A 12,213-nucleotide genomic window follows, 5' to 3' on the forward strand; every position below is an offset into this window, starting at 1 on the left:
GTGGGCCTGGATGTTCACAGGCCCACCCAGATTGACAGATAGCTCTGCCCCTGGTGTCTACCAAGCAGAACGTGTGCCTACCTTTCTCTGTTGAATTTCAGTGAATGCAGCACAGCGGGCCGCCTCTGGCGCAGATTCCACAAGTGTAGAGTGTCATCAGCACAGGCTGAGACCAGCGCTCCCTGAAGGTCAAAAACCAAAAGATCAGATTTGGATTTGTATGGAAATAAGCATGGTGAAGTAACAATTAGAACAAAGAGATGTAGTTCACACATAATTATACGTTATGATACAACATATAATCACAAATCGAAATCATTCTTCAGTTGTTTTATCATCATTATATCATTTTCTAAATAGGTGGAAACCAAATTTGTAATTCAAAGAATTTAGCTAATTTTGCAGCTGTACTTATGGGTCAGAAGCACATTTATTAGTGTAAGAAGATATTTGCAAGTACATAAAATGTGACATTTGATATAAAATTTAGTATACAGTGTAGATTTAATGCAGCTACAAAAACCCTCCCAGAATTTCAACTAAGTCTCTGCATACTTCTTGTAGAAGCCTTGAAATTGATGAAGTATCTGAAATGAATATCAAGTATCACACATGTACACCTAAGAACTAGCTGATCACATGAATATGGGCACTTACTGTAGCTTCTTTTCTTTTTAACTGACTGAATTAATTTTTTTCTTAAGTATTATTGGCTTAATTAAACATCTGCCTTCTGCCTATAGTTGCTAGGAATGGAATGAGTTGGGTTACAGTTTCCCTTTTCAATGCCACCTTAAATCTTGATCTCTGTAAAAAAAAGTTTTTTGCATTATTCCTCTCCATTTTCATTTGAGCTTTCCAACCAGAGCACCACAGCAAATACTAGAGCCCAGGGAGAAAGATTAAAAACCTATGGGATTAAACATTTTAAAGCATTGTGGCCTGCTTCCTCATATTATCTGATAAAAAAGGAATCCTTAACATGGATTAAGAATTCTGTCAATATATATATATATATATATATATATATATATATATATATATATATATATATATATATATTAGGGGTGTAACGGTATTTGTATTCGTCCCGTCCCGTCACGGTACGGGGGTCACGGTTCGGTTCACGCAGTCATACGGCGAATACGTCTGACTGAGTTTAAAAAAAAAAAAAAAAAAAAAAAATCAATCATCGTTTTTTTTCCCTTATAAATATCAACAGTCACGTTCCATTACAGACCTAAATGTGTGCTAGTCTGTGCATATCAATAAATATATGTGCAATTCATATATCATCATAAATTGTAGGCTATAATAACGATAAAATGTTCTAATTCTTAATTTACAACTGTCCTGAACGCACCAGGGCCGCGAGCAAAAGCGGGTTGGGTGTAAAGACTGATTTATGGTTCTGCGTTAAATCGACGCAGAGCATACGCCGTAGGGTACGGCGGAGTCTACGGCGAGGTTATGGGGCGACGCGCAACCTTCGCCGTAGGCGCTGCGTTGGTGTAACGCGGTACCATAAATCAGCCTTAACAGTCACAGCAAATTTGCCGTGAAGGAGATTAGCGCTAAAGTTTAAAAGAGGACTAAATTTGTACAAAGTTTTGAATGTTACCCTGTTTTCCACGTTACCTGGATTATTTTGGGTTATGGAAGAGGCGACTGCCATTGGTGAGTCAGTGTTACCTTCTTAAATAATGTCTTTATCAGAATGTGTCTTGACCAGCTGCCTGTAATGTGCTTGTGTTGTTGTGAACGAGACCGCCGAGTCTATTCTCTGTTATAGAGCTCAGAAATGATGTTATAGACCGCTGTGTCTATCTATCTAGATAGATTGTGTCATTTTAGACCAGTTATGTTTTTTTTGTATTTAAGCTGAATCAAAGATGGAACTGAGTCGGTCTGTGACTATCAGAGTTTTCAGCGCCGTGTGATTGACAGCTGTCAGGCCTGTGTGTGTGTGTGTGTGTGTTTGTGTGTGTGTGTGTGTGTGTGTGTGTGTGTGTGTGTGTGTGTGTGTGTGTGTGTGTGTGTGTGTGTGTGTGTGTGTGTGACTTTACTCTGCTTTCTGCAGCATAGGCCTATATGCTTGGCTCAATAAAAGTGAGAATGAATGTAGTTTGATGGGTAGGATGATGTTGTTGAACGTTAAAGTGACTATCATAAGGGCCCATGGAGAATGCTCCGCCCCCAGACGGCTCTGCCCATATGCAGCAGTAGAGGAGCCTGGGTTCAAGTATTTATTACAAGTGCTCGAGCTCGTTACAATACCATCCCGCACTCACATAAAAAATTAAAAACACTAATGCACAAGTTAAATGTTTAATTCTATTTATTTTACATTTTAATAAGAGATGCTTTTTAGTTTTGTAGCCAATTGAACAAACTTTAACTTTCAAATGCTATGATCAAAATAAAGGAAGAAAAAACTCGTCTTATACATTTGGGACTTTTTGTATTTTTTTTCCCGTTGTACCGAACCCGTACCGAACCCGTACCGAACCGTGACCCCTGTACCGAGGTACGTACCGAACCGTGACTTGTGTGTACCGTGACACCCCTAATATATATATATATATATATATATATATATATATATATATATATATATATATATATATATATGAATAAAATAACCTTAAATACTGTACAACTGTCAGTTTTGTTGTTCTGTTGTTATGTTTGAAAATTAATAACAAACATGACAATAATTGAACTTAACTTCACAGAGACAAAGTGAATTAAAATTGAAGACTATATGAGAAACTAAAAGCAATTCTTTGACCATTTACCCATCCATTACAATCTAGTTAGTTTGATGTTCTAAATATTTTGGTGAGTCTTTGTAACAGGAGCATTTGTATTAACATTTTTACAATCTTAATCACAATCTTTAATTTTTTGGGGCGAATTTCTGAAAATGATATTGTTAAAGTACAAAGATAACAATTTTGAGTCTATTTAAGAAAACTATTATGTCTTTTCAGCTTTTAAGCCTTTTAAAGAAACTCTGATTCAGTTATTTGAAATGTGACCATTTTTCAATATGAAGTCCATTGTTTACTTTCTTTTGAATGATCATTTTTAAAATACAATTGAAAAAACCCTTATAATTGTTAAAGAATATATTTTAATCCTACTGCAGTATTTTCTTTCATCTCCAATAACAAGAGAGAGATGACAGGCTGTAGAGGAGGAGATTGAGATAGAGTAAAAGAAGGCAAAACAGCTACTAATGAAGAAATTATGTCAGGAAAGAAGAGACAACTTGAAAGGCAGGAAGGATGAAACTCAGTCTTCCTGTCATGGAATTATTAATATCTCGACGGCATCAAAGGCAACGTGACCAGGTGCAAGTAATACAGCATGGTATAATGGCTAAATGGGTGCTTCGGTGAATGTTAAAATAATGTACAGTACTGTGCAATAGTCAGAGACAACCATTAAAACTATGTTTTATCATAGTTGTTACTGCGGCTAATTTTATTTTAAAGTAAAGCAAAGGGGTTCACTAGAAAAATAAAGAATACTCAAAAACCAACCACATACAAAGCCAAACAGACAGTTTGAAAAACAAGACGAATCAGCAGAGAGGAACAGAAAGAGATAAGATAAAAAGATAAGATAGGCCCACAGGGCTTGGTGAGACACATGTGCAAACAATCAGTCCAGATGGGAACAAGGGAACTCAAACCAGGGCTAAAAACAAGGACACAGATTTTCAAGATAAAACAGGAAACAGGTCACAAACAATGCAAACTAAAGAACCATGTAAGGACAAAAGAACAAACTCAAAACCCAACCACAACAACACTTCACCATAATAATATTCTGCTTGTATCTTAATAACTGAGAAACTGAGACAAAAAACGTTGGATGTTTTTAAAATGTTGGATGAAATGAGACTAAGAAAGTTTAAGAGCAAAAATTGGATTCTGATCGATGGAAAAAATGTTCTTCATTTGCATGGTCTGTACCTCTAAGAATTAAACAAATAGGAATGAATCAGTTATTGTTATGTGTGGCCAGGTATGGGTTGCTCCACATCTAGGTATTAATGCTGCTGTCTTCTCCCCCTCTCCTTCCTCTTTGAGGCCTCTCTCACTCTGGGGCAGCAGTAGCAGGGGAAGGTTTGTTTTGTTTCATTTTTGGGAACAGGTAACCAGTAACCCTTATTTTTCCTTTTTTTTTAAATTTTAGTTTGAGTTGGAGTTTACCGGTAGTCCTGTTTTGTGGGTTTGTTTTAAGTTATAGGTCTACCTGGTTTTTCTTATTTAGTGGGGAAAGTGCATGGTCCAACGGCCCATCGTGCGGCTGGCCCTGTGCTTACCCCTCTTTTGTTCTTTTGGCCGGGATCTCCATCTCATTTTGGTTCATTACTTTTGGGTTAACCTTTTTCCTTGTTTTTTCTCCCCAGCGATTAAAAAAAAAAAAAAAAAAAATCAATTAAATTTGTTTTCAACCCTTGATCTTTGTGTGGCGTCCTTAATATGTTGGTCTCATTGAGCCTAATTGTTTCTTTACTTTTATGAGGCCGTAACATATATGGGGGCTCGTCCACTTTTGATGCGCTCTGTAGGCTATTGCTGATTATTTGATGCGCTGCTGCTGGGTTTTTCATGTAGTACTGCAGTTAAGTGTTATCTTGGGTAAAACACAAAGAGGCAACTGTGTTGCAAACTGTCAAGAGTTGCATTGCATGCTCGACACTCTTTGCTTTATTGCCTGTTGTGTCTTTGAGCCCGATTAGGCTCCTAGGCTGGAAAAGTTATCAATGGTCATTTTTACGCTCCAACTGTTTCGATAGCGTATGGTGTCCTTGATGAGGTTTTTTTTCTTTTTTTTTTCTCCTCTGTCTTGCCTAGTATTGAGTGTGTGGGTGTGTCAGTATACTCACACATGGACGCCGCATAGCTGGTGCTGTTTTTGTTTGGTGTGTGTGTGTGTGTGATCGGATTGTGCCTGAAAATGGATTTTAAACTGATTTTATAGAGCAGCCAACGCTTGATTTATTTCATCGCTGCATGAAAGAGCAGTTGGTTGAAATTGCTGATCACTTTAAGGTAGACATTTCCAAACAGCTGCGGAAAAACGAGTTTACATCTGAGCTGTGGTCTGCTTTAACAGTGAGGTTTTGCCTCCTAAACCGGTCTCTCCCTCTAAGGAAAAGTTGTTTGAAATGCTTCGCCTTAGAGTTAGATCTTGAGATGCGCAGGTTTGAGATTAAATGGAGTTTAACAATAATCTGGAACTACGTAAAATGGAGGAAGAAACAAAGCGAAAAGTTAAAATAAAAGAACTTGCTTTATGGGTAAAGCTCAGGCTGCGTATGCGTCTTTGTCACCACAAGCCAGCCTTAACTATGATCAAATTAAAATATCTGTGCTAAGAGCATAAGAGCTTGTACCTGAGGCGTATTGTCAGAGATTCCGCAAGCTTAAAAAAACAGATGGCGTTACATATGTCGAGTTTGGTAGAGAGAAAGAAGTCTTATTTGATCGCTGGTGCCAGTCTAAGGAGGTGCAGGATTTTGATAAACTTAGGGATTTCATTTTTTTAGGATTTCAGAAACTGCTTACCTGATAGAATCGCTACTTATATTAATGAGCAGAATGTTGCTGATGTGTCCAAGGCGGCTGTCTTGGCTGATGAATACGTCCTCACACATAGGGAGTCATTTGAAAAGCCCGCTTATCCATCTTCAGAACGCAAGTTTTCGTTCTTTAGGCCTTCTGTTCCAAGACCAACATCGGCAAATTCAGAGGATGGGAAGTTAAGGGTGAAAGGTGATGAACTAGTTTGTGTGTATTGCAAAAAGCGGGGGCATACTATAAAAACTTGTTTTGCTCTTGAAAAGAAAAATAAACTTCAAAGGCTGTTAACTTGCTGAAAACAGAGCCACAGTCCCAACAGTCAGATTGTTCTTTACAGCAGGTTTCAGTAAGACCCGAACTCGAGGTGTATTCTCCTTTCCTGATGAAAGGGTTTGTTTCCCAGTCAGATTGAAGTCCAAAGGTTCCGGTGACCATCTTGAGGGACAGTGCAGCCTCACAATCTCTACTTCTTGAGGGGGTTTTACCATTATCTGAGGAGTCCTCTGTAAATACATGTATGCGCGCTTTGGTGCGTGGTTTTGGGATGCAGTGGGTAGGTGTGCCGTTTCACTCCGTTCAGCTGGACTGTGACCTGGTTAAAGGTTGTGTTGTGGTGGGTGTGAGTCCCCAGTTTCCCATTGATGGTGTGACGCTTATTTTGGGAAACGATCTAGCTTGGGGTAAGGTACTGCTTAATCCAGAGGTGGCAGCCATTCCACTCCCTGAGCCATCAGGTGATTTACAGCGAGAGTATCCAGATGTGTTTTCCATGTGTGCTGTAACGCGTGCAATGGCCGACAGAGGGACAGGGGATTTGCTTACTGGGGAGGAAGGGGACATTGATTTTGGTTTTTTAAATGAAGTTGATAGTGGCACCTCTTTGTCTGTCATGTCTCCTCCTCCGGTAGCGTCTGAGCAGGACGATTGGAGTGTTGTGACACAAATACTAGTCCCGCAAGCATTCCGGCACGAAAATCTTATGTTGGCCCATTATAACCCTCACATAATAACCCGAGTTCAAGTAAAAACGGCAGTCAAATCAGCAAAAATATCAGTTTGCTGGATGAAATATATTAATTCCGGATAAAATACATTTGTTAGTGCACAGCTATGCTCATGTACGCATGTGAGTGAGTGTACGTTGGTGTGTAAATGAAAGTACAATCTGCATTGAGGCTTCTTGCTTCGGGAATCCAGGTCTGTGATTGGACGCTGCCTCGGCGTCGCCACTGCTCATTTGCATAAAGTTGACATTTTTCGAGAATTGACGCTCTGGATGCCTCCAACGCGCTTCTCCCGACACCTCCAATGCCTCCCTGGCCTCCGACGCCTCTTGCAGCTGACATGCATAGAAAATGTAACGCCTGTGGCGCTTTCAGTGTGAATCCAGGGTAAGGCCAAAAAAGTGGATCACATCAGTCCAGGTCTGAGGTCTTTACACTGGCTGCCTGTCCATCCGAGGATAGCCTTTAAAGTTCTGTTGCTGGTCTAGAAATCTCTGAAATGTGTTCTTTGGGTAGCTAATGTGAGCTACCCTAACAAAAAGCATGCAGCAGTCCTGGACTATACACTGCTCCCTCTGGCCAGCCGGGGCGCCAGATGGGGTGGGGAGGATCTGGACGAAATAACGTGATCCTTCCACGCGCTACGGCCAGCCGGAGAAGCCCCACCCTGTCTGGTGAAAAGAAGCGGCCTGCTCACTCCTCAAGTAAGGAGGAGATTTGAGCTCAGAGCAGGGCCCTCCTGGGGTTGGCAGAAGGTGAGCAATGCTTAGGACTGACTTAGGTAGGAACACTGGGGTGAAGAAAATGGGGAAAAATAAAAAGCTAGGAATAATGGAAGTGCAAGCTACCACATGAGCAGTGCTATCCTAGAACAAAGTAGCTAATAACCTACACAGTGAATCCTGACGATGCCTGTGTTACAAATTATGTTGTTGAGGAGAGAACCCAAATGCAATTGGGACAACAGGGTACTTGTAATGTCACAGCTTAGCTAACATGTATGACACTGTACACATAATCTATACAGTTAAGTAAAAACAAACACCCTGAACATTAAAACAACTTAAATGCGCCATATATTGCTCTCACTTAAGTTTTAATAACTGTCACACTCTGCCCTGTTGGCCCATGCTGTTGTGAGTGAATTCACTCATCTCCCTGCTGTTCCACCTCTTTTGTTTCATGTCCCACACCTGTTTGGTCCCAGCTGCAGTTCCTCACTGCTCATCAGCCAGCCAGCATTTAAGCTGCACTGTTTCTTCATTCAGTGCCAGATTGTCTTTGCAGTATTCACTACTTTCCAGTATTAATTCTTGGATTGATGGTTTGGTTTTGACTCCGGCTTGCCTCTGATCATGTCTTTTTGTCTCTGCCCTAACCTTCTGCCTGTCCAGGACAAGCCTTTCATCTGCTCTCTGTTTTTAGTTTGCCCTGCTGATAGTCGTTCTGCCCATCCATGACAATCCTTGTGCCAGCTCCATCTGGACTTTGTTTGCCCTGCTGATTTGTTCTGATTCTGCTTCTACTTCAACCACGATTCCAGCTACACCCTCCACGGTGTTGTCGCCTCCATCAAAGACTCTGGAATATTGTGCCTTTTCCAAAGCATCACTAGCCTGTCAGTCAGCACTGCTTACTGTTGGTTCCTGGAGCCTTCTAAAGACTGTAACCTGCTTCCTGTTGAGAATTCAGGGGAAGCAGCACAGCGTGAAAACCTCATATCATTAAATATACAAAAACGATATTTGCTTTTTGAGAGCCACTCCTCTTCCAACATGTCTGACGGCCGTATCTATGTGGGAAATCTTCCAATGGATATCCAGGAGAGAGACATTGAGGATCTCTTCTTCAAATATGGAAAAATTCGTGAAATTGAATTGAAGAATAATAGAGTTACCATCCCTTTTGCATTCATCCGATTTGAAGACCCACGGGATGCAGATGATGCTGTCTATGGAAGGAATGGATATGGGAACTCCAAGCTGCGTGTGGAGTACCCCCGATCAACTTCCAGTAAGCCTGGTCCAATGGGAGGAGGTGGAGCACCAAGAGGAGGGTTTGGACATCCTAGAAGATCTGAATTCCGGGTCATAGTGACGGGGCTACCCCCAACTGGGAGCTGGCAGGATCTGAAGGATCACATGCGAGAAGCAGGAGATGTTTGTTTTGCAGATGTTCAGCGAGAGGGAGAAGGTGTGGTTGAATTCCTCCGCAGGGAGGACATGGAGTATGCACTGCGCAGATTGGATCGGACAGAGTTCCGTTCACATCAAGGTGAGACCTCGTACATCCGTGTCTTTGAGGAGAGAGATGCTTCCAGCTGGGGCCAGTCACGCTATCGTTCCAGATCCAGAGGTCGCTATTCTCCACCGTTCTTTAACAGAAGATCTTCCCCTCCTCGCTACCAGTCACCTCCACGCCATGCCAAGTCACGTCATAGCCCACCTCCCAGGAGGCATCCTCCACAGCATAGCCCAGCAGCACGTCATTACCAATAAAAAGGCTCATGATACATTTATAGAGGAGTTGGAGTAAATATTTTGTAATTCTGCATTTTTAACCTTTTTTTTTTCCCTCAATCCTCAGGCCTCCTTGTAGGACACATGGTCATTTGTTGTTGTGTACATTCCATGATTGGAAACCCCTAAACAGCCTGCTCCCACAGCCTTAGAGTTCCTTTTTCATTTATTTTTATTTATTTTTTGTAAAAGATTTCTGGGTTATACAATACACATTTGTGTAGCTTTTAGTATTAGCCAATCTAAGAAACTGTGAAAACAGCCAGCAGTGTAATACCAGTGAGTCTTTTAACTGTGAACCCCCCCAAAAAAAGATAATTCAGTCAGACTTTTTAATCAAGGCCCGAGCACAAGGGTGCGAGGAGCCTATTGTATGTGTAGTGTTTATTATTATTCCACTAAATTAACTGCCTTTTTGGAGGCCTTAACATGCTTGAAAAGAATTTTGCACACATTTCAGGTGTCGTGTAAAATCACATATTTTATAGGCGACGGGCATGGGTGTACATTGTATGCTCTATTTCCTGTTTCATTCACCCATAAGGGTCCTTATTGAACGTAGCCACCACCCTTTGTTACTTTCTCTCTTGCAGATTTACAAAGGTTTGTATAACCGTTGATTGTTTTCCGATTTGCAGCAGCTACCCCACCCAACCCCCCCTCCCCCCCCCCCCCCCCCCCCCCCCCCCAAGCACTCTTATCCCCCTCATATATATGTAAGGAGAAACAAAAAAATTTAAATTATGAGAAAACTGGCCCTATGGGCTTCTGGTCAGTTGTTGCTGGTACATCTGAGTATTAAAAGAAAGAAAAAAGAAATATACTTTCTGTTTTTTGGGTTAATGGATTACTGTTTTGGTTTAAATCCTTTCTTTTGGACCTTATTGTATTCATTATTGAATTCCATACTTGATTTATTTGGTGTTTTGTCTAAACTGTGCATAATCATCCAGGTAGTCACTGCCATTCTGAGCCATAATGGTGTTACATCAGAAGATTTAAGAATCAGAGCTTTATGAGACCATTCTTGGGAATTCTGACTTACCTCATTGATGAGGAACTGAAGTTGGAGAACTGCTGCTCCACTTTCATGCTGACAGAAGCAGTCCACCCCTGGTTGTCCAAGTCTGAAGGCCCCACAGCGTCAAGGAAATGTACAGAGATGTAAGATGGGTATTGTAACTCAGGCTTGTAACTCAGGCTGTGAAACCCAGTTGAGTCTTCATATAACCATTGTCAAAAAAAACTTTATTAAAATACCACAAGATTCTAATCATGAATAGGGTCTATATTATCCGGCAAGGGTAAATAAATATGTCTGATTTAGACACTTCTCCACAGTGTTTCGTGTAACAAAGCTGATGTTTCCTTTACTCATGGCTCCTACAGAGGTTACCAGGTTAGCTGGCCCTGTAATGAACTGCCAGCCTATCCAGGGTGTAGAGGTTGATGACAGGTGTAATGATGACAGCTGGCTCCAGCTCCACAACAACCCTTAAAATGAACTGCGTATAGAAAATACAGTAAAGCAATGGATGGATGACCAGATTGACAAGGGTGTGTGGATGTTGTAGATGTTTGCGATCACCACTCTCATAAGTGTAACACTGTGAACAACATAAACTTATATTTAAAACGTTTGTCTGTTCAGACACAGTTATGGTATATTTGAAGGACCTGGCTTTTATCTCGAGCAGTCGTCCCATACGGCCGTCATGGCGACTGAGAGATGTCCGACCTGTCAGCAGCTCCAGCTAAAAGCATCATGTTGGTCTGAACCGGAGCAGCTGGTCCAGTTCAGGGCAGAGATCCAGAAGGATCCTCTTGGTACCTGAACCAGTTGATGGTCCAGTCTTAGTCCTGGACCAGCAGGTCAGTGTGGTCCCTGAAGACTCGTTGCCTCCTGATCCTGCCATCAGCAGGTTCCTCTAACAGAACCAAGGCTGACACTGTTATTTGCGGTGGCGGAGCTGGTAGTGCAGCCGGGCGGGCTCTGATTCTTCAAATCTTTTTAATCTAAACTAGGCTTGTTTTCTGATAATATAATACTATATCTGGTAAACTTATGTTTTCAATTGAGCACTTGCAAATTTTCCCTGTAACTTCAATCGTCACCGGTACACTTCATGTTTGTTAGCTTCTTAGCATGTCCTCTATGGAGCCAAATCAAGGCCAAAAGTTTTGCTAATTTGAAAATAAAATTTGAACCTGAAAATTCTTTTTTACAGTTTCAATTATTTTTTTTTTCAGTATCAGATCTTTTTTTCAGTTTCAGAACTCTTTATTTCAGTTTCAAATCTTTTTTTCAGTTTCGCCCCTCTCAGTTGATGCCACGCCCCCCACGCCAGATCGGGGCCAAAAGAAACTGAGAAAAAATTTGAAACTGAAAAAAAAAGATTTGAAACTGAAAAAAACAGAAGTGAAACTGAAAAAAAAAGATCTGAAACTGAAAAAAAGATTTGAAACTAATAAAAAGTTCTGAAACTGAAAAAAAGATCTGATACTGGAAAAAAAAAATTGAAACTGTAAAAAAGAATTTTCAGGTTCAAATTTTATTTTCAAATTAGCAAAACTTTTGGCCTTGATTTGGCTCCATAGTCCTCCTCCTGTCCCACCGTTTCTCCCTCTTACTGCTCAGTATGTGAAATGTTTAGTTATTCCTCTGCTTCCTTTAGTGAAGACAGTAAGTGTGTGAAGTTTAGTTTATTCATAGCATTGAAGACAAGGCTCAGTGAGTTAGAGGTCAAGTTCTGCCAACTAGACTATAGTCTGGTAGACTCGGTAGCTAGCCAGGCTAAAGTAGTGGCGGAACGACCTAGAATAGCTGCTGTTAGCTGCTCCCCTACAGCTCCCGATCAGCCGGATAGTCAGGGCGGATGGGTGACGGTTTGGAGGAAGCGTAGTCCTAAAAGGCACACGGAACTCTCACTTCACGTCTTGAACCGTTGTTCCCCCACTCAGCAACACACCCGCTGAGAAACCAACCTTGGTAATTGGCGACTCTATTTTGAGACATGTGAGGCCGACTCTAGCGACCATAGTTAGGTGCATCCCGGGGGCCAGAGCGGGCAACATACAAATTTGAAGCTC

At 41.2% G+C, this 12,213-nt stretch overlaps 2 protein-coding genes across 2 annotated transcripts in view; one reads left to right on the top strand and one right to left on the bottom strand.

Annotated features, from left to right (window-relative positions):
• stxbp5l (syntaxin binding protein 5L) overlaps positions 1-12,213 on the bottom strand; it is a gene marked incomplete at its 5' end in the record, with an annotated part of 221,406 nt that overhangs the window by 182,594 nt on the left and 26,599 nt on the right. The window contains 2 exons of the mRNA XM_061722943.1: positions 82-182; positions 10,169-10,250. Coding sequence (XP_061578927.1) covers positions 82-182; positions 10,169-10,250 — 183 coding nt within the window. The remainder of the gene's footprint in view (positions 1-81; positions 183-10,168; positions 10,251-12,213) is intronic.
• On the top strand, positions 8,353-9,102 carry LOC133446515 (serine/arginine-rich splicing factor 9-like). Its single transcript, XM_061724553.1, has one exon. It carries the CDS (start codon positions 8,380-8,382, stop codon positions 9,100-9,102), a length of 723 nt encoding a protein of 240 aa, XP_061580537.1. The 5' UTR covers positions 8,353-8,379.

This window comes from Cololabis saira, chromosome 6, assembly GCF_033807715.1.
Source record: "Cololabis saira isolate AMF1-May2022 chromosome 6, fColSai1.1, whole genome shotgun sequence".
NCBI classification, from domain to species: Eukaryota; Metazoa; Chordata; class Actinopteri; order Beloniformes; family Belonidae; genus Cololabis; species Cololabis saira.

What these genes read in the sequence shown, in the direction of transcription:
- LOC133446515 (XM_061724553.1), top strand. Translation starts at nt 8,380, where the DNA reads ATGTCTGACGGCCGTATCTATGTGGGAAATCTTCCAATGGATATCCAG.